Source organism: Protopterus annectens, chromosome 9.part0, assembly GCF_019279795.1.
Source record: "Protopterus annectens isolate FY-2018-M chromosome 9.part0, PAN1.0, whole genome shotgun sequence".
NCBI lineage: Eukaryota > Metazoa > Chordata > Ceratodontiformes > Protopteridae > Protopterus > Protopterus annectens.
Window position 1 is genome coordinate 3,496,221 of NC_056743.1, and position 25,122 is coordinate 3,521,342.

The 25,122-nt window shown below is 44.4% G+C and overlaps 1 protein-coding gene across 1 annotated transcript in view; it reads right to left on the reverse strand.

Annotated features, from left to right (window-relative positions):
• Positions 1 to 17,046: 17,046 nt before the first annotated feature.
• Positions 17,047 to 25,122, reverse strand: part of FADD (Fas associated via death domain) — an 85,377-nt gene continuing 77,301 nt past the window's right edge. Inside the window, exon 2 of the mRNA XM_044082515.1 lies at positions 17,047 to 17,419. Coding sequence (XP_043938450.1) covers positions 17,151 to 17,419 — 269 coding nt within the window. The 3' untranslated portion in view covers positions 17,047 to 17,150. The remainder of the gene's footprint in view (positions 17,420 to 25,122) is intronic.

Here is a 25,122-nt window from a genome sequence, read left to right on the forward strand (position 1 = left end):
GCACAGGGCCTTTAATGGATTCCACATCAGTTTGGAGGAGTGCAACTTTTGCTTTACATGTTTTTCACTGTGGTTTTCTGGCCAGGGACTGTGGTCAGGATGTGTATATCCAGTGTGATTACTCTATGGTCTGGTCTTACCAATGAGGGATACACTTCTCATCTTGCCATCCAGTACCCATGTTGCTGATTATCGCATCCAGTATGCTTACCCCTCTTGTGGGAGTGGTACGTTGTTCCTGGACATTTTGGTTTATGGATTCTAGGAACTTTTGTCCTACAGTGTTGGAGCTAGTATAATTCTCCCAGTCTATGTCTGGGTATTTTCAGTCACACAATATAATGTGGTTTGGAGGGCTTGATAAATTCATGTATTCCAACGTAGGCCAGGTGCAGTTCCTGGTGTTAGGATGGTAGTCTGTAGCAGGCTATGAACAGGGAGGCAGTTTTAGCCACTGTTACTTGACCATGGCTAGTCCATGCTGCTTCTTCTTGTGGTACCAACATGGGGGTGTGGCTATCCTTGACAATTATTGCTAGTCACCCTCCTTTTGTAGCTTGTTCCATGTTTTGAGGCTGTACAGCACAGTATGAGGTGTAACCTGGTAGTGTTACGGTGCTGTTGTGAGCCTTGACCCAGTTTTCTATTACAGGACAGATATCAACATTTAGACTGCATGCATCTTGCTGTTTAGACTTCTGGCATTGGGTAGCATTACATCTAGGTTCTTATCCCTTGGGATACCTATGGAGGAGGGCTTGTGTTTTGAGCCTTACCTATTCAGGGCATGCTGTGAGTAACAGCAGCCTTTGTCAGTATCCATAAGGCCTGGACTGATAGGTGCACGCCACCCCTAGCAGGTGGAGCATCATGTCATGCTCAGCATGTCATCCCAGGCTGGCACACATTGGATCCCCTCTGACTAACTGCAATACTTCAGCCAATTATTGCACTTGATCATCTCATCGTCATATTGTGGCATCATGCTTGGTGAGGGTAGGATGTTAGGGTCATCAAGTGTGCATATACTACATGGTGTTACATTGCTTAACACATGGCATTCATGCCTCAGGTGGTGCTGCAGGGCTACCTCTGTCGGATGCACATATTACACTCCCTGTACATGTTTGAGAGCAGGCTATGTCATTTTAGGCATCCCTGTTATTATATGAGCGAGTCAGAGAGGGGTATCATTCCCAGGGTTCCTACGGAGCCAGTGTATGTGCTATGCATTGCCTCTTTGCCAAGGCCAGGGCATACTGGACACGCCTCCTTCTGCCTACTGGGGCAGGCTCAGGTTGTTCCTCCTCAGAGTCACGCTCTGCCTGTGATGGCCTTGGCAATGGTGGGGGGCTATTTGGCCCGGCCCTATGCTGGTACTGCTGCAGCTGTTTTCGCAAGATCATATTATGTAGCATAGCACATACCCTGACAATTTGGGTACATGTAGTTGGTGAGTACTGCAAGGCTGCACCAGATGTGTCCAGACACCGGAACCGTGACTTGGGCAGCCCAAACACACGCTCTATTACATTATGTGTTTGTACGTGTGCCTCATTATGGCGTTCCTGTTCAGGTGCGTGTGCGTTTCTGATGGGTGTCATCAACCACGGCTCCAGTGCATAACCTGCATCCCCCACTAGGTGTCCATGTGGGATGTCCCCATTGGCAAATGTCTGGTACAGCTGCGTCAAATGCCAGATATGGGAATCATGGTAGCTCCCAGGGCACCCAGCACACACATTCATTATTATGCCCTGGGCATCACACACAACCTGGCAGTTGATGGAGGGGAAGCCCTTGCGGTTAATATAGGCCCTACCCCGCTCAACGGCTGGTGCTTTGATGCGTATGTGCGTGCAGTCTATTGCACCCACTACCTCAGGGTATTCCGCTATTTGCTGGAAGAGACACATATTGCTGGCCAATACCTCACGGGCATTGGGGAAATATACATCATCACCGACATGTGCTGACATGGCATCCAGGAACTGGTGCAGTACCCTGGAGGCTGATGCCTGTGATATCCCCATCATATCACCAGTTGGTCTCTGGAAGGTACCTGTTGCTAGTATTCTTATGCCACCACATACCTTGGTTTCCACTGGGATGGGTTCCCCTCTGTTGGTTGTGTGTGTGAGGCCTGGCCTGCACAGCTCGACAATTTGCTGCAGGAGGTCTCTGTCCACTCTATAGTGCTCTATCTCCAGCTCATGTAACCCATGATAGGTGACCCTGGGCCTGTACACTCTTCTCCGTCTCCTCACTGTGGGTTGTCTGGCACCATCTGCATTGTCACCACCCTCAGCAAGTAGCCTATGTCTCCTTATGACAGCTATGGCAGCCCCTAGCATTTCTGCTCTGAGTTCAAGCTTTTTCAGTTTTCACTTCTAATAGCTTACTCCCGTCTTGCAGTGTCTCTTGAGAGAAACATCCTGCACTGCTGTTTGCAGAGTTTTAAGTGCTTGGCTGAGTTACTATTCTGCCTGTGTAATTGCCTGCTTCTAATTGTTTTCACCTGCTAGCTCCAGCAGTATTCCCTGCCAGCTTCCTACTAATTCTGTTGCTTCCTTTTTCCTTTCTGTTTCCTCAGGGGGGAGCAACGTGCATACCAGCAGAAACACGCTCACAGTGGCTTACACACGTGCACACATGCTTACACGGTTTAGAATCGTCTTATTCGGGTTAAAACACGCTCACACCAGCGCAAACAGTCTTATAAGTCTGCCAACAGGCTCCCACATGCTCAGTCTGCCTTACACACTCGCACACTGCCCTACTCGCGCGTCATGGTGCGCACACGTGTGCATGCATGCCCAGCAAGAAACTTTAGTGTAAGCAACAGTGTACACCTTCCATTTCTTGACTTTCCCATGCTTATGTTGTGGCACTCCTCTTTCCATGATATGTGTCTGACATCTGTCATGTAACACTGACCTCCAATGAACTGCATTTCTTTCTACCATCCCCCCTGTGATGTCCCCTATCTCCTACTCTATTCCTCCCCCTTATGTATCTCTTACACTACTCAGAATATGCTCATTTGCTATGACAGTGGAATTCAGTATCCTAACACTCATTTACATCAGATTGCCTAATAATGCTTAGTTACATGTCTTAAGACTCAGCTTCCCCCCTTAGCAACCACTAAACAGTGGCCATGTTGTTTTTGGTCTGCTGGTCTCTGCATTGTAAATCCATGTATTGCATAAAACCCACATTTGTGGGTTTATAACCTTCATTTTTATGTTTTATACAGCGCAGCCCGTTTGCGCGGGGCTGCACTGTGTTTAAACATAGTCGATCGCCGAAAAAAAAATATTTATTTTTCATATTTGCATCGGGGTACCTTGCCAATGGCCACATATTTGGCCATTGGCATGCTGCCTGACACATATGCACCCTTTATTTGGAGCTGACATGGCTCCATTGTGTTTTTTGCAGAAACGTACTCAGTTGTCAACGGAGTACATTTCTGCAGCTAAAACGGCTCTTACACGGGCTGCTTTGGGCTTACTGGATCGCTAATCTGCCTCATTTGCATGCCTTTGGGCTGCAAGTGAGGTGATTAGCATATCCACGCCCACTCCGTGTAAGAGACGTTTTAGCTGGTATCTTACACGGAATTTAGGGCTGTTCCTGGATCGCGAAGGCTGCATGGAGTCTTACACTACTCTTAGACTCCGTGCAAGCCTTCGTGAATCCTGCCCAAACAGTCAGACACAGATTAAAGAAGCACTAATTTACCAGACTTCTTGGGAGAGAAGTCTGCCCCACTACAAGAGTAACTCATGCCCTGTAAATGCATAAGCATCCCACAACACCTATCAGAGTCCCTAGAGAGTAACATTAATGTGGCAATCAATGGCAGGTACATTTTCCCACAAACAAAAACAAAATATGCATTTGTCCAAGATTCTATAAAGTACAACCAGTAAGAGAAAATCCTGTCAGAACCCCTTAATCAATAAATTTAGTCTAACAGAATGAATGATGGGTAAATTGTTATCACTTGGAAAAAAACATGTATGTGCTGTAAATGCACAAGCACTACAGGAATATCCTATCAGATTTACATGAAATAAAAATTTGGTCCAATGAAAATTGTCCCAGCAAACACACAAACATCACATGTCCCAATGCAATGATATAGTACAGTTGTGTACACTTACCATAAATGTAGATGTTAGAGTGTATTCACTGTTGCAGTCAATACATTTGGGTAATCTGCTGGCAGGTTGCCCTCAGTCGGCCTGAATTTCAAAGTCTTGGGTCCTGCGTCGGTTGCTGTCTTCTCTTCCATGACGTCAGGTCGTCAGTGGTATAAAACATGCAGCCGATGCCATTTTATTTAGTTTTTCTTTCCCCCGATGTCGGGTGCCCCCAAAAGGCAGCAAAATTATATATATATATATATATATATATATATATATATATATATATATACACACACACACACATATATATATATATATATATATATATATATATATATAATGTGTATATACACACACACACACATACACATGCATCAATATAAACTTTACCTTCACCTACAAGCAAATGCACCACATAGGTTGTAGAAGATAGAGAAGGAAAGATAAACTTCAGAATGACAGGGGGATGGCGGGAGGGTAACCTGGACTGCAACAGTGAATCCACTCGAACATCTACATTTATGGTAAGTGTACACAACTGTACTATGTTCTTAGTGTTTCACTGTTGCAGTCATTACATTTGGGTAGAATCCCAAAGCTATGGTTGGGAGGCTGGAGCTAAACAGCATTAGGTGCGGCTATAAGGCCCTGCAGCACTGAAGTGGCAAAGCCTGCCCTGGACTTAGAGTAGAGAGACAAATAGTAATGCTTTGTAAAGCTGTGAACAGAACTCCAAGTAGCAGCCTCTAGAATGTCTTTGGTTGGTACTCTTCTGAGAAAGGCTGCTGAAGTAGCTGCAGCTCTGGTGGAATGAGACCTAATGCCCTTGGGCACAGGTTAACCATGGTGTAAGTAGCAGAAACGGATACAATGGCTTATCCACTTTGAAACTGTCTGCTTTGAAATAGCCTTTCCTTCTGATCCTGCAGCCTATGACACTAGTAATTGCTCAGTTTTTCTTAGAGCTTTAGTCCTGCTCAAGTATAATCTTATCTGTCTGTGTACGTCCAAGAAATGCAGAATTCTCTCCCCCTTGTTCTGTGGATTTGGATAAAAAGTTGGCAGATGAATTGTTTGGTTAAGAGCCACACTGGAAACCACTTTAGGCATAAATGTAGGATTTGTCCTCAGAGACACCCTGTCTGGGTAAAATATGATAAAAGGCTCTACAGCCATGAGGGCCTGTAGCTCTGAAACTCTTTTTCCTGAAGTAATTGCTAGTAGCAGAGCTGTTTTCCATAAGAACTTCATATCAGCGGTAGCAGCTGGTTCAAATGGAGGCAGGGTGAGCTTTTCCAACACATAATTGAGGTCCCATGCAGGCAATGGTGATCTTCTAGGAGGCCTTAAATCTTTGGCTCCTCTAAGATACTGCTTTAGTAAAGGATGAGAAAAGACTGGTGGCTCTGTATTGTAATGAGCCGAAATGGCAGAGGCATGGATTTTAATTGATGAGAAAGATAGGCCTTTGTCAAGCATCTCAGTTAAGTACTGCAATATCTGAGGAATATTTGGTTTTGCTGCATCAGTTCCTTGTGCTTGATTCCAAGCACAGAATCTCTTCCAGTTGTCAGCGTAAGATTTTCCAGGACTAGGCCTTCTGGCTTCCAAAATGACATCCATCACAGCTTTACTGAGAGGTGTTGTTTGAATTACTACAGGATTAGCCATGCTGCCAGGTTTAGAGTCTGTAGTTGACTGTGCAGGATCCGATTGTTTTGCTGGGACAGTAGTTGTGGTCTTTGAGGCAAGGTCCAAGCTGGGTATTGAGACAAATTCCTTAGGATTGGGTACCAGTATTGCCCCGGGGCAATTAATATCCTCCTTGGCTTCTCTTGTCTGACTTTTAGGAGGACCTTGGGTAGAAGGGGTAGAGGAGGAAAGGTGTAAACTGATAGATTTTCCCAACTGAAGGATAGAGCGCCACTTTCCATGCTTGCCTGTGATAAGTCCTTGTGAAGAATCTTTTCAATTGATAATTCTGAGGAGAGGCAAATAGATCTATGTCTGGGCTCCCCCATTTCTCTGTTATCATGCTGAAGACTTGTGGATTTAGTTTCCACTCGTGAGGATCCATAAGGTTTCTGCTTAAATCATCTGCCAGAGTGTTTTGTTTTCCTGGCAGGAATTGAGCTTAAAGATGTATTTGGTAGGTCAAAGATGTGTCCCACAGTGCCATGGCTAATCTGCAAAGGGGGTATGAGTGTGTGCCCCCTTGCTTGTTTACATACCACATGACTGTGGTGTTGTCCTCTATCAGTAGTTGTCCTGGCTGAAGTAAGTCATTGAAGGCTATTAGGGCATTTTGAACCGCTAGCATCTCTTTCTGGTTGATATGTAGATGCATTTGTTTTGGTGTCCATATGCCCTGAATGCATCTTCCTGCCACGTGGGCCCCCCAGGCATAATCTGATGGGTCTGTTGTTAAGGTTTGGCTGGCAGGGGGTAGAGTGAAGGGCCGTTCCATGTTTTGGTGACATGCCTTTGCCCACCACAGAAACTCCTATTGCAGACGGGGAATGAGAGGAATCATGGTTTCCAGACTGTGTGAATGTTGACTCCATAAACTTTTTAGGTACCATTGAAGTTTCCTCATATGCAGTTTTGCATATGGAATCAGTAGGATGCCATGAAGCCAGAGCCTGCAGAATTTGTCTTGCAGAAGACTGGGTTTTTGTTGCCATCAGTTGGAAGTAAGTAGTCAGTTGCCTTTGTTTGTCTGGCATGAGGTAAGCCATCTGGGCAGTTGTATTCAAGCTTGCACCCAGGAATGTTATATTTTGAGAGGGTACCAGTTGTGATTTCTTTTCATTTATTGTGTACCCTAGGCATGTTAGAAGCCTTTTCACAAACACCAGGTATCGAAGAAAAGAGTGTCCTTGTTCTCTGCTTGAATGAGACAGTCGTCCAAGTAAGGATATATTTGTATACTACTTTGTCTGCAACATGCAATTACTGGTGCCAGGCACTTTGTAAAGACCCTGGGGACAGTAGATAAGCCAAAGGGCAGTGCAGAGAATTGGTAATGCATTAAGCCAGCCTTGAATCTGAGGCATCTTCTGCACGACTGTCTTACTGGGACATGCAGGTATACCTCTTTTAGGTCTAAGTCACCAGCCAAGCATTCTTGCCCAGCATGGGCAGAAGCTGCTGCAAAGTCAGCATTTTGGAATGTCCAGGTATGTGTTCAAAATCGATAAATCCAGTATTGGCCACCAGGCCTCGTCCTTTCTGGGTACCAAGAACAGTCCTAAGTAAAAACTTGTCCTTTTTCCTGTTCTGGTACTGTCTGAATGGGCCCCATATCCATGAGGGATGTAACCTGTTTCTGTGCCTTTGCCCAATTATTTTTTGGCAGATCTGGCCAACCATTTGCTATTGGCAGAGTGTGGAAATGGAATCTGTATCCCTGTGATACGATGTTTAGTACCCACTTGTCTTGGGGTTATTAACTGCCAATTTTGAGCAAAAAGTGCTAATTTCCCCCCTATGGGTGCTGCCAAAAGGTAAGTGCTTGGTGTAAGCAGAGGGAATTCACTGGGATTACTTTCTGTAGGGTTTGCGCTTTATCTCCTCCTGATTTGGAGGTGGAAGCGCCCCATTGCTTTGACCTGTATGAATCTTGCGCCTGGTATCTGGAACCCTTAGGGCGTCTGGATTTGCCCCTTTGAGCTCTGTCTGACACAGGAAAGGACCAATTTTTTGTAGGCCAATGTCTACTGAATCTTGGTGGCTGCACTTGTAAGACGTCTTTAACAGTTTGCATAGACTTAGCTTTGTCTTCCATTTTTTTTAAAACCTCTTCTGCCTTAATACCAAACAGAGAATCATACTGTAAAGGTGCATCTAGCAATTTAGCTTTAACATGATCAGACAAATTTTGTTCCTTCAACCAGGTATGCCTCCTAATCACAGATCCAGTAACTGCAGCCCTGCAGGAGGCCTCTAAGGAATCAAAACCACATTGCAAAGTATGCTTTCCAACTTGTTCAGCTGCATGCAATAATTCCTGCAATTCTTTATTTTCTGCACATTCTGAAATCAACATAATTTTCTGTTTCAGCAATCCCATAACATGTTGTTGGTACTTAAGCATATGTAATTGACAGTTTAAAGCCCGGATTGTCAAGGTTGAAGATGTATAAACCTTTTTCCCCCATCTGTCCAGTGCCCTTGAATCTCTGTCAGAGGGGGTAGGATTTTTTGTTGTTGAGGCCTTAACTCCCTTTGGACCCTGTGAAATAGTTTCAGGATCAGCAGCAGTGTTTCTAAATAAAAATATATGTGAGTCAGGAACCCTGTAATATCTCTCAGGCTTACTGGGAGCCGGAGGTAAGGAGTCAGGAGTCAAGCTCGACTCCGAAAACACATCATCCACAATGTCTAAAACAGGGGGAATGGCTAAAGGCTTGTGCTGAGGGAGAAGGAAATCCCTGAGCCTCTTTTTTGATTCTGAGAAGTCTGGACTCTCCCAGTGAAAATGCTCCCTCAAAGTATGCAAGGTTTCTCCAAATGAATAATCCTCAGGAGGATATGCAGATGGAATAGACTCCTCAGCATTAGAATCCTCATAGGGAGGTATAGATAATTCCTGATCAGAAGAGGAATCAGAAGAAACAGAAACCTGATCTGAAGATTCATAATCAGTGTCTTGCCTAGGCCTCTTATCTGGAGGGGGATGGGTACCCCTGATCAAGGTAATAAGGTCTTCAGCCATTTTTATCATCTGTTTTGCAGGCATAGAGGCCTGTGCACGTGGCTCATGCATCAGTTTTTTAGTTTTAGAAGTTGCTTTTCTCTTTGGTTTTGCATCTGTCGTCGGCTTGATATACAAATGTTGAGGTCTGAATACACCCTTAGAAGCCGGTGCCTGCTCAGCGGCTCCGGACCCATCCGAGGGAGATACATCCGTCGGTCCAATACCTTGAGTATCTTGCAGCATGCCGGACTCCACATGGGTGTTGGTAGAGGCCTGCAACTCAAAGGTAGCGGGTATCAGGGGCTGTGAAAGTGACTCACTGAGTACCGGCGACTGGCTTAGGAGAAGCTTAGTCGTCCGTTTTGGATCTCGACTGCCTTTCTCTGTCCTTTTCTTTGCATTTTTTGCTATCAGACGACATTTCTGGGTAGTTAAATCGGTTTCCAAAATACTTTGATGCAAAAATATACTGACACTTAATAGTGCGTTGGTTAAATCTAGCACAAAACCAATAGCCAGGCACGTTGTGATCAGGGCCTAGGCAAGGAATACAGTATAAATGGGAATCCTTATGAGGTATTTGCTTCCCACAAGTAATACAATTATTAACTTTTTCTGACATTGGTAAAAATCAAGAAAAAAATTTCCCCAACGGGGTACTTAGCTTTAGTGAAGACTTCGGTTCTGAAACTCAAACTCGAATATTTCAGTAGTCGGCCGACCGGCACTTGCGAAATGCTTTTGCTTCGGGCACCGCGCATCAAGAAAGACGGCGTCGGCTGCATGTTTTATACCTCCGACGACCCGACGTCATGGCAGAGAAGACAGCAACTGACGCAGGACCCAAGACTTTGGAATTCAGGCCGACTGAGGGCAACCTGCCAGCAGATTACCCAAATGTAAGGACTGCAACAGTAAAACATGAAGAAAGTACAGTTTTGTACCTACCATAAATGTAGATGTCCGATAGGTATGCATCTGCAGTCATAACATATGGGTTTGTCCTGCCTCAGGCAGCCCTTTGGTCGGCCGGATTCCAAAGTCTGGGTCTGGCCTCGGCTGATGTCGCACTTTCCCCGACGTCAGAGCGTCTGGGGTACAAAAGCATCAGCCGACGCCATTTTCCTCAGTTTTTCTTGCCCCAGATGCCAGGTGCCTTCTAGGAAGGCTAAATTTGGATAAATGCAATAAAGTTCCAAACATTTGCAAAATTTTATATATGTATATACAAACAAATACACCATAATAGATTCCCCCAGCTAGCTAAAAGAGGGGTAAGCACCCTAGGAGTACCACAGAGGGGTAGGAGGGAGGGTAATCCTGACTGCAGATGCATACCTATCGGACATCTACATTTATGGTAGGTACAAAACTGTACTATGTCCTTCAAGGATGCATCTGCAGTCATAACATATGGGTAGAATACCATAGCCAATCTGGGGGAGGAGGTACTAAGAGAAGGATGGTGTAGTTAAGATCCCCTGCAGGACTGCAGTAGCAAAACCTGCTCTGGATCTGGAGTATAAAGGTAGATTGTAATGTTTGGCAAATGTATGCACGGAGCTCCAAGTAGCAGCTTCTAAAATGTCCTTGGTAGCCACCCCTCGTAGGAAGGCTGTAGTGGTGGCCGTGGCCCTTGTGGAATGAGGCCTGATGTTTGCAGGAACTGTCTTTCCATGGAAGGAGTAACAAAAACGAATGCAATTTCCTATCCATTTTGAAATTGTCTGTTTGGAAATTGCTTTTCCTTGCACCCCAGTAGCATATGCTACAAAAAGTTGGTCAGTTTTTCTGCTACTTTTAGTTCTGTCCAAGTAGTAGCATAGTTGTCTGTGTATATCCAGGGTGTGCAGAAGTTTTTCCCCTCTATTCTGTGGATTTGGGAAGAACGTAGGCAAGTGAATAGCTTGGTTCAAGGATACCCTAGATACCACCTTTGGCATAAAAGTAGGATTGGTTCTTAGTGAGACTCTGTCCTGATGGAAGATAAGAAATGGCTGTACTGCCATTAATGCTTGTAACTCAAGATACTCTTCTTGCTGAAGTTATTGCCAGAAGGAATTTTCCAAGACAGGAACTGTAGATCCGCTGATGCCGCTGGTTCAAAAGGAGGAAGTGTTAGTTTCTCCAATACAAAGTTGAGATCCCAAGCAGGTAGAGGAGGTTTTCTTGGAGGTTTAATATTTTTGATCCCTCTCAGAAATTGCCTGAGGAGAGGGTGTGAGAAGATAGGTGGATCCACATTGTATTCTGCTGAAATTGCTGAGGCATGAATCTTAATAGAGGAATAGGACAGGCCATTGTGGAACAATTCTGCTAAGTATTCCAGAATATGTATCATGCTTGCCAGTGTCACATCCGAGCCTTTTGATGTGTTCCAAAGGAGGAATCTTTTCCATTTAGCTGAGTATGTCTTCCTTGTGGAAGGGCGGCGAGCTTCCATGATAATGTTTTTCACTCTCTGTGATAAAACATTTCGATGTTGGGATTTAAGGAAATTTCCAGGCAGTTAGCTGCAATGTTTTCAAGTTGGGATGCATGATCTTGTAATTGTTCTGCGTCAGAAGAAGAGGCCATAGGGGGAGAGGCCATGGTTTTGCCTGTGACATGCTCCTCAATAGTGGATACCAGTGTTGCCTTGGCCAGTCTGGAGCTATCAGAATCACTCTTGGCTGTTCCTCCCTGATCTTCAGTAGAACCTTGTACATTAATGGGAGAGGTGGGAAGGCATATACTTTTAGAGCCTTCCAGCTCTGAGTCCACCCTCCAAGCTTGTGGGTGGTATGTCCTTGAGCAGAATGTCTTCAGTTGATGGTTGAGGGGGGAGGCGAACAGATCTATCTCCGGCATTCCCCATGTCTTTGCTATGAGTTGAAAGATGTCTGGGTGCAATATCCATTCGTGTGCATCCATGGTAGTTCTGCTTAAGCTGTCTGCCAGTGTGTTCTCTTTTCCTGGCACGAACTGGGACTGTAGTTGGATATTGAGTTTCAGGCATAATTCCCATAGATTCATAGCCAGCCAGCATAGAGGGTAGGAGTGTGTGCCTCCCTGCTTGTTTATGTACCACATGACCGTGGTGTTGTCTGTCCTTATTAACAGATGGCCTTGATGAAGGAAGGGTTTGAAAGCCTCGATTGCATGCATCACTGCCAGCATTTCCTTTTGGTTTATGTGCATGCATAGCTGCCCTTGAGACCATAGGCCTTGGATACATTTGCCCTCCATGTGTGCTCCCCATCCTCGGTCTGAAGCGTCCATAGTGATGGTTTGTTTTGTTTTTGGTTTGTTAAAAGGCAACCCTCTGTTGGACTGGCAGGCCTGAGCCCACCACAGGAATTCCTTTTGAAGGCAAGGAATGATTGGTATCAAGGTTTCTAAACTGTGACTGTGTTGAGACCATACACTCCTTAGGTACCATTGTAATTTTCTCATGTGCAGCCTGGCCTGTGGAATCAGAAGTATGCAGGATGCCATGTAACCCAGGGCCTGCAGGATTTTCCTTGCAGTAAGCTGAGTTTGTCTTGTCAGATTCGTGAAGTAATCCGGAAGTTGTTTTTGTTTTTCTTCTGTGAGAAAGGCCATTTGGGTGATTGTGTCCAGGTCTGCACCCAAAAAGGTTATCCTTTGGGATGGAACAAGTCTTGACTTTTGGATGTTGACTGTGTATCCCAAGACCTGTAGCAGGTGGATGGCATAGGCAAAGTCCTTTATCAAATTTCCCTTGTTGTCCGCTTGTATAAGGCAGTCGTCCAGATATGGGTAGATTTGAATCCACTGTAGTCTGCAGTGTGCAATTACTGATGCCAGGCATTTCGTGAATACTCTGGGCGCAGTAGATAAGCCAAAGGGCAATGCTGAGAATTGATAATGTTCTGATACTGCAAGAAATCTGAGGTGTCTTCTGCAACTTGGTCGAATAGGGACGTGCAGGTATGCCTCCTTGAGATCTAGAGTCACCAGCCAAGACTCCTTGCCCAACATGGGAAGAAGTTGCTGTAGGGTCAGCATCTTGAATTTTGGCACAATGAGGTAAGTATTCAGTGCGGACAGGTCGAGAATAGGCCTCCACTGATTTTCTTTTCTTGGTACCAGGAATAGTCTGGAGTAAAATCCTTGGCCTTGTTCTGAAAGTGGTACCTTTTCTATAGCTTTCATTTGAAGCAAGTTGTTGATCTGCTTTAAAGCCTCTGCCCTCTGATTTGGTGGTAGGCTTGGAATTCCATTTCTTTTTGGCAAAGTGTGGAAGTGGAACCTGTATCCTTTGTCTATTATTTGCAGTGTCCATGTGTCCCTTGTAATATAATGCCAGTTTTTTGAGAATAAAGCAAGCTTTCCGCCCAAGGGCGCTTCCAGTTGAGCCCTGGTAGGTGGAATCAGAATAAAGTCATTGAGCCTGTCCTGGTGTAGTGGTTGTTGTTCCTGCTGTTGCACTACTCCTCTGGTTGGCAGGCTGCCACTGACGGCCTCTGTAGGAGCCCTTCGATTGGCCTCTGCCTCTGGGGCATCTGTTCCTGCCTCTCTGGGCTCTGTCCAAGTCTGGAAAGGACCAATTCTTAGTAGGCCAGTTTCTGCTGAATCTCGGAGGTTGTACTTGCAGGAAATCCTTAACTGTCTGCACAGATTTTGCCTTTTCTTCAAACTTTTTTAAGACCTCCTGAGCAGAGGAGCCAAATAAATTTTGTTTCTCCATTGGAGCATCCAGGAGTTTAGCTTTAACATGGTCTGGCAAAGATTGTTCCTTCAGCCAGGCATGCCTACGAATAACTGCCCCAGTCATAGCTGACCTAAATGAAGCCTCCAATGCATCATAGCCACATTTTAAGAAATGATTACTAACCTGCTGTGAGTTGTGTACCAAATCCTGAAGGGATTTACGGTCAAGGTGTTCAGGAGAAGAAAGTTTCTTATTCAGTTCATCTAACAAATACTCTTGGTACTGTATCATATGAAATTGACAATTTAATGCCCTGATGGAAAGAGTTGCAGAAGTATATACCTTCTTTCCCCATCTCTCTAAAGCTCTAGACTCTCTTTCAGAGGGTAGAGGATTTTTGGCAGTGGCGGCCACAACCCCTTTAGGGCCCTGAGAAATAGTTTCTGGGTCTGCAGAATGAGCTTTATACAAATGGAAATGTGAATCCGGGACCCTGTAGTATCTATCAGGTTTGGCAGGGGCCGGAGGGAGAGTATCAGGGGCTGAGCTGACATCATTGTACACATCATCAATTACATTCAAAACAGGAGGTATAGCTAAGGGCCTATGTTGAGGCAAATTTAAAAAGGTCCTTAATCTTTTTCTGGAATCAGAGAATTCCTGACCTTGCCATTGAAAATGTTCTCTCATGGAGTGTAAAGTCTCACCAAATGAAAACTCTTCAGGAGGGGAGGCCGAAGGAATAGATTCTTCAGCATCAGAATCCTCATAGGGCGAATAAGCCCCCTCCTGGTGGTCTGACAACTCAGATCCATCCGTGGACTCATCAGAAGAGTGTGGGTCAGAGGGATCAGTCCTGGGCCTTTTGTCAAGTGGGTGGTGAGAGGCCCTTTCTGGGTGAAGTTGTGAACCTCTAATCAAAGAAATAAGGTCCTCTGCAAGGCTGAGGATCTGAGAACTAGAGGAAGGCCTCTGGGAGGTAGTCTTGGGAGGCAAAGCTTTAGAAACTTTAGCAGCCTTGGCCCTAGAAAAAGCCTTAATGGACATGGAAGCAGGGGGCCTAGCTGCCCCACGTGCAGGAGTAGAAATGTCCAAAGGTATGGTGTCGGACATTTCCTGGACACTGGTTTCGGTAGGTAGCTCGGTAGCCGACTCAGCCGGGGCCTCCCGGGCCACGGTGGTCGGTTGAATGGTTTCGGAAGAAGGAATCTCCGAGGACTCTGTTTCAGCTGAAACAGAGACACTCGTGGTAGGCCTTACCGTGGTTTCAGCCGAAACCGCGGGCCGCGAGTGTCGGTCCTTGTCCTTCCGTTTTTTCACCAAATGCGAAGTCGGAGTCTCCGACGGCATTTTATATGCAAAAGTGGCCCCAAAAAATTCCTCTGCAAACTCCGACCGACGTCTAAGAGTTCGTCGGTTGAAGGAAGCACAGGCAGAACAGGCTGATACGTCGTGGTCTGGGCCTAAGCAAGGAAGGCAGTAGGAATGGAAATCCTTATGAGGTATTTGTTTCCCACAAGTTAAACAATTATTTACTTTGTCTGACATCGGCTGAGGCAAGAAAGAGTTCCCAACGGGGTACTTAGCGTTTTCGAAGTCTTCGGTAGCTGAATTCACTGGATCTGACCGACCGGCACTTGCGAACAGCTTCTGCTTCGGGCACCGCGTGGCAAGAAAGACTGAGGAAAATGGCGTCGGCTGATGCTTTTGTACCCCAGACGCTCTGACGTCGGGGAAAGTGCGACATCAGCCGAGGCCAGACCCAGACTTTGGAATCTGGCTGACCGAAGGGCTGCCTGAGGCAGGACAACCCATATGTTATGACTGCAGATGCATCCTTGAAGGACATCATCAGAACCTTTACATACAAGATAACTGCAGGAAAGGTGTCATCACATGCACACGCTATACACATACAACACACAAGCAGTACATACAACTCCCGCCAGGAACCCTTATAATAAAAATAGGCCAGTGTTAAAAAAAAGACCTGCTGGTAAGTTGTCTCAGCATGAACATAAGCTGTACCAAACACCACAAATTCACCCACAGTACACAAAGTGTAATCAGAACCATTCAGAAATAAAAGTAGTCCGACAGGAGTAATAACAGTTAAGTTATCACATCATTCACATGAGCAGTACATTTCCCATAAAAGAGAATCGGTAGACTAAGAAAAGCAAAAGTCCCCAAAGATTAAAATAACGTGTCAGAATAATGGCAGGTACGGAGCCACTGTGAAAGAACTATCAGTACACATTAAAAAATACCCACTCTGTAATGTTCAATTCCATCAGTACTGCAAAGTTAAATGAACCAGTCAGACAGAACACATAGTAGGCAAGGTTTCACGGTCTAAACAAAAGCACTATACATAAAGAAAATGCCCAAGTCCAGTAAAAACATTTTCTTATATAAAAGATCTGTAACTTAAAAAGGTTTGCACAAGCAGTATAATTTTAAAATAAGATGCTTTCCCTGTTAATCTAAGAGAAGAAAATGGCTGGTAAATTGTCATGTCGAGTAGATAAGAGTACATTCCCTGTAATTCCCTAACTGTATAAAGAAACACTGCTTTAGATCCAAAGTATGAAAATGTTAATCTGACAGGAAAAAAATGGTAGGCAAGTTGTCCGTACTTAATGAATAAAAACGGTACATTAAAATCCTACTCAAGCCATTTCTAAAGAAAACAATTCTCAGAGTTAAAAAATGTCAGGTTAAGTTGTTTGAGAGTGAACACAAGCACAAACAGTAGCCCCACCCAAACAAAAACATTACCCTAGAGATAGGGTTTAAGAGAAGTCAATATTGACAGCATAACAATAAAATAATTCGATCCAATAAGGCCCAAATATAAGTCAAAACTAAAACCCGTCATGCCATATAGAGGAAACAAACCAAGTAAGAAACAGCAGGTTTCTTAAAGGGCCAGGACTGCAGGTATGAATACAGTCAACACACATATATACAATATGTACTATCTGGTTCCTATATCCATGTTAGGATACAACCCACAGGCACTGCAGTACCAAGAAGGATGACCATTTTTCTGAAGAGGGTACACAACAAGAGGTAGGTGGGTGAATGGGACTTGGGAGTCACTTACCTGCCAAGCAGTCCTTTGGCCTGTGCTAGCAGTCTGAAATGATTGAATCTGACCTTTTCTTAACACATTCACCATTATTCTACCTACAGACTGCAGGCATCATTAATGTTCAATGCTTAGCATTACAATTTTACATTATAGCAGGTAAAGGTACAATGACTAAAGTCTTACTGCTTTGTACAGTGGATAATTAAAACGTCCAAAGGGAAGAAATGACTGAAGTCTGACTTATGTATAAAGGAATACAGCTACGAACTCCTAATGGGTTCAGTTTCCCCACTAGTAAGCAACTCTGAATAAATCAACATAAAGCTCCTATACCATATCAAAAACAGGAATCCATGCTTAAATGATTTTACCTGGTTAGCAAATACAGTATTAAAAAAAATAAAAAAATGGAAAGGCATCCTGTAGACACTAACCATCTGGTGTTTCTGAATAATTTAATCTCTGCTGCATCTTTGTGCCAACTACATAACAATCACATTTGTTTTCACTATACTTTATTGTAAAAACAAAAAATCAAGCTCATTTATCAAGTTGCAACATTACATAATCTGCAACTAAGTTCATTTGGCAGAGTTTGAGAGCCTGCACCAAATCCTCAGCTTTGGCAGCCACCCCTTTTGTTTTCTGCCAATACATTAGGGACTGCATTAGCTGTTCTTGGAGATCGTAAGGGTTTGCTTGTACGATGGCATCAAGTTTTGCTTCAGGAATCTTAAGTTTCCGAGCCAACATCTTCCAGTTTTTTCCAACCTGTCCACAAATGACTTTATAAGCTATTTCCAGTCGGTCTAAAATGAAACAAACAATATATGGTATGAAAAGCACGTAATACAGAAATGAACCTATGACTTAAGTCAGCATGATGATGTTCTAACTAATGCTGTTCACGAAGGTGAACTCATAACAGTGACACCCTCCAGATGCATCTGCAGTGAACTCCTACGGATGCCTCTAGGCGTCAGATATTGCTTGTTCTTATTTCAATCAGCAATTCCCAAACCATGATATGTATAAGGTTTTAAAGCATTTCATCTTAAACCTTACACAGTAGCAAAATGAATCAACATTAATATTTGACCTCTGTCTAGTGCTGGTAAATAGATATCAGCTGTTTTCATGATATTAATTTTTTATATAGATATAATTTTACATTATATCTCAACAACCAGGTAACACGCACAGAATTCCTTAGCCTCAAATGAAAGCTCTCAGCTAGATGAGTAAAATGCTGCTGACAGTTTGTGTACAACTTGAGTGGTTCCTGTGAAATTGTAAGTGGTTTACAAAACATTACAAATGTAATAGTTATTGTATTTACTGTGACTTATAAAATTCAGTTTAAGACCTAGAACCTAAAGAATACTACCACTATAAAAATAGTTTCTGCTGAAAAGTTTACCATTTCTACTTCTTTCATAATCCCTATGGTTCCAGAGATATGAACATTTGTTTGAAATGTGAGTACATAATTTGATTCTGTCAAAAGTATAGGCTCCGCCCTTTGGAAGTTACAGTGCAAACTTCGAGCTCCATTGGAGTTTGTTAGTCTTTTGGCTTTTCCCGGTAAGGGGTCGCCACAGCAGAACTCCGGTCAGCTAATGATTGGCAGTAGATTTTTACGAAACGCTGAGGTGCCAGCTCGACGCTCAACCTTCAACGAAGGCACGCCCATTTACGCATGTCTTTCGAATGCTACCCAACCGCCGGGAGGACATGCAGACTCCACACAGAAGGCACTCCCAAGCCCAGCCTTCTGTGTGGAGTCTGCATGTCCTCCCCGTGGTTGGGTAGCGTTCGAAACATGTGTAAATGTGAAAGAGTTCAAAGTTTCCAGTTGCATCACTTAGTTACTGAAATGTCTAGTTGTTTTAGATTTCACACTAGACAATTACTTGAAATAGCACTAACACACAAAAGCTTAAGTAAACAGAAGTCATGTATCACGTACAACTATAGAATATCGTTAGGACTAATGTCACAGGCAATATGGGCTACTTGGAAAAAACTTTAAGGCTACCCCAAACTCTTTCCCTTCCCATGATGCACCACTCATCTCTCACTCATCTGTTGTGGTGGCAAGTTTAGGGAAAGAAATTAAAAGGCAAAGGAGAGAAGAGAGAACTCCAGAGAAGACATTATAAATGTGGAGGAATGAAGGAGGGTTATAATACTGAAAATGGAACATCTCACTGCTGTAGAACTATGGCAAGTAAACGGCATTTATATCGGTTAAGAGGAGGAGGTCCAAACTGGGTGACCTTTAGGGCACAGTCCTTAGCTAAATCCTGGGTGGTCACCCTCACAAGAGCATAACACAGAAGACAGTAGTCCTGGAAAAAGACTTGTACCAGGAAATAGCATCTAGATTATAAAGCCTTGCAAAGGGGTTCAGGAAATACCAAACTGGGTCGGTAAAAATCGCCATTTCTGGTTGCACTAAGAAGAAGAAAAAAAAAAAAAAAAGAAAAGAAACGCCTCTCTCTTTTGTAGAATAACCCCCTTTAGTTACAGAAAGGGGCATTTTATGTTTTTTGTGACAATTTCATGCAACCAGCTAATCGTCCGGAAGCTGTAATCTTAGAAACGTCCATCTCATCTAGACTTTGGTAAACACAACTGCTTATCGTTGTGGAAAAACCTGGTTTATACACTGTCCAAGGACAACGAGTCTTGGCCTGAGATGCATCAAAATTTGTGTAAAAAATATTGCACACAGTTACAATATGATGGTTTTTAAATTGGGTCTTCTAAATAAGGTGTTAAATACTGCTGTACAGAAATGTGTTGCTCTTAAAAAGTGTCTATATTAGATACTTGAAGTTACTGAACTTCGAATAAGATATGATAGACACCATAGGTTCATAGATTAGTGCTAAGATAATTACCTTCATGGTCCATTTCAAGCCTAGCCAATTACCCCATGTGAGAAATCAAACCCTGCATCTTGTGTCTGTAAGGTAAACACCTTAACCATTATGCCATCCTCTCACCCATATTGAAGTCCAGTAACATCAAATACCGAATAAAAACATGAAATAAAGTAAAAAAACAGATCTACTTGCTCTAAGCAGGGGGGTAAGCCCTCCTGCACCCACCACACCCCTCGCTACTTAAATATTCCAACTTCGAGACCGCACTACATTGAGGTAAACTGTAATCTCCCTTTACGGAGAATTCCATTTACCTTTCCGTTGTTCTGTGGTTTTGCTGTTTATGTGTCGGCATGTCAGACTGAGCATTGTAATCGTTCGAGATTCTGATACAGATCCTAAGAAAAGACAGGCATGTCTTTGTATTAAGTAAACAGATTCCTCTAAATAGTCCTGGTAATAGAGTACCTGGTTTCATAAATTAGATTCATAGATATTCCAAGGCCACTAAGTCTCATGACCATTCATGCCTTGACAGTAACCGCCCTCATGCTGCACCTCCCTTTCCAGGAACGCCATACCAGACAACCCCAAAATAAAACATCTGGGTACCCATCCAGTCATCATGGTTATGACTAAGGTAACATAATGAGTCACACTGCTTTAACATGCAGGGGAGGTTTATGCCAGAGGATTGGGAAATGCTGGGTTATAACCCTGTGCTTCCACTGTAGTTATTTAATGTGAAGATTTATGTCCTTGTTCCTAGTATTGGTGAAAACAATTGCACCTGCAGATATCCAGGACAACTGGCTTCTAATGACGTGTGGGGGTGGGGGAGACGGCTCTCACCTCAAAAGTCCAAAAGACACAAAGAAAAAGAAGTTTCCACGATCTCTTGGCAGCTCAAGTACTTCAGACTTGTGATCCTTTTGGTTAGGGTCCTTTTGCACTTTGTTTGATACGTTTATTGAGCTACATCCCAAAAGCAGGATGTTGTAGTGGATAACTGGTCTGATGACGGCTAAGAATAAAGGAGAAGATTACCTTTCTAGACCTTTCTGATATTTCTTCGGCCATTAGCTCAGCTAAAATACAAGGATTTCCTAACATTAGTTGTTACACGATGGTCAAAACAGAGAGCTAGTAACCAAAGTTCCTAGGTGCCAGACTACATTTTTGTTTTGTAGGGGAGTGTTGTCTGTACAACTTGATGAGGGAGGATTTGTCTAACAAAAGTGGTGATACCACATTTCCTTGCATTCAGTCGGAGCCCATTTTTAGTACATGAGTTTATTAGGTAAAGATCCTTCTAGAGGGTTTGGGTAGTTGAAACGGACCTTGTGGAGGGTGCTTTAATTCTTCCAGGAATAGCCATCTTATTTTCTTGGTATATGTAGGTAATGCAATCTCCAAGCCATTTGGATAAGGTAACTTTAGCTACTGCTTTCTCCATCTTAGGGCCAGAACAGGTTCATAGGTAGGTACTAGGCTATCGGCCCTGGGGCCTATACAAGCCCAGCCAAAAAAGGTACCCTGGCTTTTGCCACCCATAGGCAATAAAATAGCTAGTCAGATTTTTGTCAAGGTAAAAACATAGTTGTCCGTGAATGTGTCAAGCAAATGCAAAGTATACTCCCCTTTATTAGAGGATTTTGGGAAGAATACAGGCAGGTCTATAGTTTGGTTAATAGCTAGATCAGAAATCACTTTCGGGATAAAAGAAGGGTTGTTCATAAGGATACACTATCCTTGTGAAAAATCAAACATGGACGCTTCATACTCAAAGCTTGCAATTCCGATATATGTCTGGCAGACATAACAGCGACCATGAATAAGGTTTGTCCAGAACAAGAATTTCAGATCACATGTGGCTGCAGGTTCAAAGGGGGAAATGGTTAAAGACCAAGACCATTGTCAAGTCCCATGGTTCAACTGGTTGTTTTAAAGGGGGCTTCATATGCAGAACTCCCTTTAGGAAGGTTTTACACAGTCTCTGAGAAATTAAGGAGTTATGAAGAAAGCCATTATGGTAGTTGGATATCGCAGACAGATGGACCAATAGAAGCTGCAGCTCCAGACTCAAGTTGAGCAGATAAATAGTCCAGAACAATAGGTATTAGTGCAGAGAAAGGTTCAATATATCTATCATTGCACCAGAGAGAAAATAGCTTCCATTTACTAAGGTAAAGCCTTCTGGTGGATGGTTTATGTGAAGCCAAAAGAATATGATGCACTGGAGAGGACAGGTCACTTTGCCTGGCAATCAGCGGAAGTGGAGAAATCAAGCTGTCAGCTTGAGACTGGATACATTTAGGTGAATCAAGCCCTGTGGATGTGTTACCAAGTCTGGGATTGGGTCTAGAATCCAGGGTTGACAAATTAGAGGCCGCCATAGAAATGGGAACCAAAATTTGTCGAGGCCAGTAAAGAGCAATGAGGATCACTTTGCTTATCAATCGAAGAGCGTTCTTCATGAATTGTGGTATCAAGGGTAGAGGAGGAGAAGCATAGAGAAGACCCGTGGACCAATCGTGTAGGACAGCGTCTCTCAGTGACTTCCCCATCGAAGAGCCTTCTTCATGAACTGTGGTATCAAGGGTAGAGGAAGAGAAGCATAGAGAAGACCCGTGGACCAATAGTGTAGGAGAGTGTCTCTTAGTGACTTCCCCTGCGGGGAGATTAGGGCAAAATAGCTACTGCATTTGTGATTTTTGAGGGAGGCAAATAGATCACAGCAAGGCTGACCCCAGTGACTGAAAATCTCTGCCACCGCTTTCAAACTGAGGGACCACTCGTGAGGCAGGAGAATGCATCTGCTCAACTTATCTGCAATCACATTCGAATCCCTGGGAATGTGGGTTGCTACAAGAAAGCAATTGGAAGCCATCACCTATTGCCAGATTCTCATGGCTTCACGACATAAAGGGTAGGATCGGGTTCCCCCTGTTTATGTACCAGACTACAGACATGTCTGACCAAATGGCAATTGTTGCCAAAGGGGGGACAGAATGGAATGCTTGCAACATGAGAAGCACTGCCCTCAGTTCCAGAACACCGATATGCAAATTGGCTTCCAAGGGCAACCAAGTGCCTTGGACTGTCTGTCCCTGATAATGCCCCCCCCCCACTCAATCAGGGAAGCATCAGTGGTCACTAAGGGTCTAGCAGCAGGAGAATGGGCGACTCCACAGGTTTTGATCTGGCTTCAGCCATCAGAGAAGGTCTCGTTTGCAGTGATTGGTTATCCTGATCTTTTAAGACATAGGAAGATCTAAAGGGAACCATTGAGTTATTAATAACCACTGAAGTAGTCTCATGTGAAATCTCACTAATGGGAACATCGTGATGGAAGCTGCCATAAATCCCAGAAGTTGTAGAATCGCTCTTGCTAGAATCTTAGTGTGGTTCAGAATTGGTTGGAGTTGAAGTCTCAGTCTTTGTAATCTGTGGGAGGGAAGAAATACTGGACAGATCCGTGTGTCAAATTCCGCCCCTATGAACTGCAGCCTTTGGGATGGTGCAAGTTTGCATTTGCTCTCATTCACAGTAATGCCCAGGTGTGTCAAAAGTTTTTGTGTTTGCTGTACAATGAACAGTAGTTGATGCTTGGTTGGAGCGGTAAGAAGCCAAGCGTTCAAATATGGATACATCTGGAATCCTCGCAGTCTCAAGTGAGCTGTCACCACTGCCATGCATTTGATAAACACTTTGGGGGTTGTACAGAGACCAAAGGGCAGTGCTCGGAATTGGTAATGACTGGCTCCCAGCCAGAAGCGGAGAAATCTTCTGGAGTGTTTGTCAATTTTTATGTGGTAATGGGCATCCTGAAGACCTAGAGCACATCCAATCGTCTGGAGAGTTTGTCCATTTTTATGTGGTAATAGACGTCCTGAAGATCTATAAAGCATATCCAATCGTCTTTTCCCCAAAAAAGAGAGGACCGCCTGTACTGTGACCATCCAGAACTTTACTTGTTTGACAAATTTGTTTAGGTTGCTGAGGTCTAAAATGGGACTCCAGTCCCATTTGTTTTGCCACTAAAACGAATCTTGAGTAAAACCCAGATTTGGTCGGAGGGGGGGGGGTACTACTTGGATGACAGCTTTTGAATTTCTGTTGCTGCAAATTAAATTACCTTTGATTGGGTGGAATGTCGGGAATACACCTGGTTGGCTTTGGTTTTGAAATGAAGGGAATGTGATATACACCCAAGAATCCGTGGTTATCTCTTGCCATGCAAAGTGGTGCAGAGGAAACAACCCCTGACTGCCTACAGAGGCAAGCAATCGGGCTGCTCTTCAGAAGTGCTGATAGGGCTGTCCAGAGAAAGAATCTCTGGATCCCTGGTTACGTGGACCCCCTCTACCCCTAAAGGGACGTCTTCCATTTAAATTACCCCCTCTGCCCGGGGGGGGGGGGGTTCAGCCTGTGTGTCACAGAAAGGCCTTTGGGATTTTCAGTACCAGATTTTTCCACTCCTGTGGTTCCTAGAGTAGGGTCTCTGAGGAGATGGCAGACAGGGTCTTACCGTCCTTTTCACACCTGGCCAAAAGTATCCTTAACCCTACAGCCAAACAAGGATGAGGCCTCTATGGGGGCGTTAAGGAAGGAACACTTGAAAGGATCCATGAAATAACAAACTCGCACCCAGGTGTGGCATCTAGCCACGAATCCAGCGCCTGCAGCTCTTGCCGCCCCTTTGGTTGAGTGTGAAATCAAACTCATGGACGAAGTGGAAATGGACTCCAGGTTAGCGAGTTGTGAGGCAACCTTATCTCGTACCTCATCAGACACTGCTCCTGCAAGCGTTTCGGAAAGCTCTGAAATTAAGTCTCTCTGAAGACACGTGAAGTGTGTCAAATAGTTCACAGATCTGACTGCAAAGGTCGCTGAAGAAAAGACCCACTTTCCTATCCTGTCTATCGCCAGAGACTCCCTGTTCGGAGGATGGACAGTGGGGCTCTCCTCACTGAGCTCTAGAGGGTCAGGCTCGGAAAGCCTGCAAGAATACGCTCTCCATGGGGGAAGGGGTGCTGGACTTAGTCGCCCCCACTGTTTCAGCATTTCTAAGATGTCCCCAAAGGGGAAATCTTCAGGGGGCGACCGTGGGGACCCTTCCCAGTCATCGTAGTCTGGATCTTCGGTCAATGATTCCTCAGGGGAATCAACGTGTTTTCTCTTGCCAGTTTTCTTGCGAGGGGACCTCCTTGAGGGGAACATCACAGGAGGAACCCACAGAAGGGGAACCTTGATGAAGGCTAACTTGAGGCTCCTGAACCGATGTCCAATAGTAGTGAGAGGTGGTAGATGTGGCTCAGAAGCAGGAGGAGGGCAGGTCTCAGACGTCGATAGGTCCAACTGGGAGCCTGCTGTGGCTAATGCTCTCTCCATCGCCTAGAAGGCCAGACCCCCTCCCCCCCAAGGAGGGATGGAAGCCCGGAACAAAAACGGACAAACTCTGAACCAGGGTCACACCCTACCTCAAAGAGCCGGCCACCAGGGAAGGAGCCTTGAGAAGAGACAGGGCTGCCAAGCTAGGCCAATCTCGGACCGGAGGATGGCCTGTTTCCGCAGAGGGTACAGGCCAAAGAGAAGTCTCCAGCACTGAAGTGAGATCC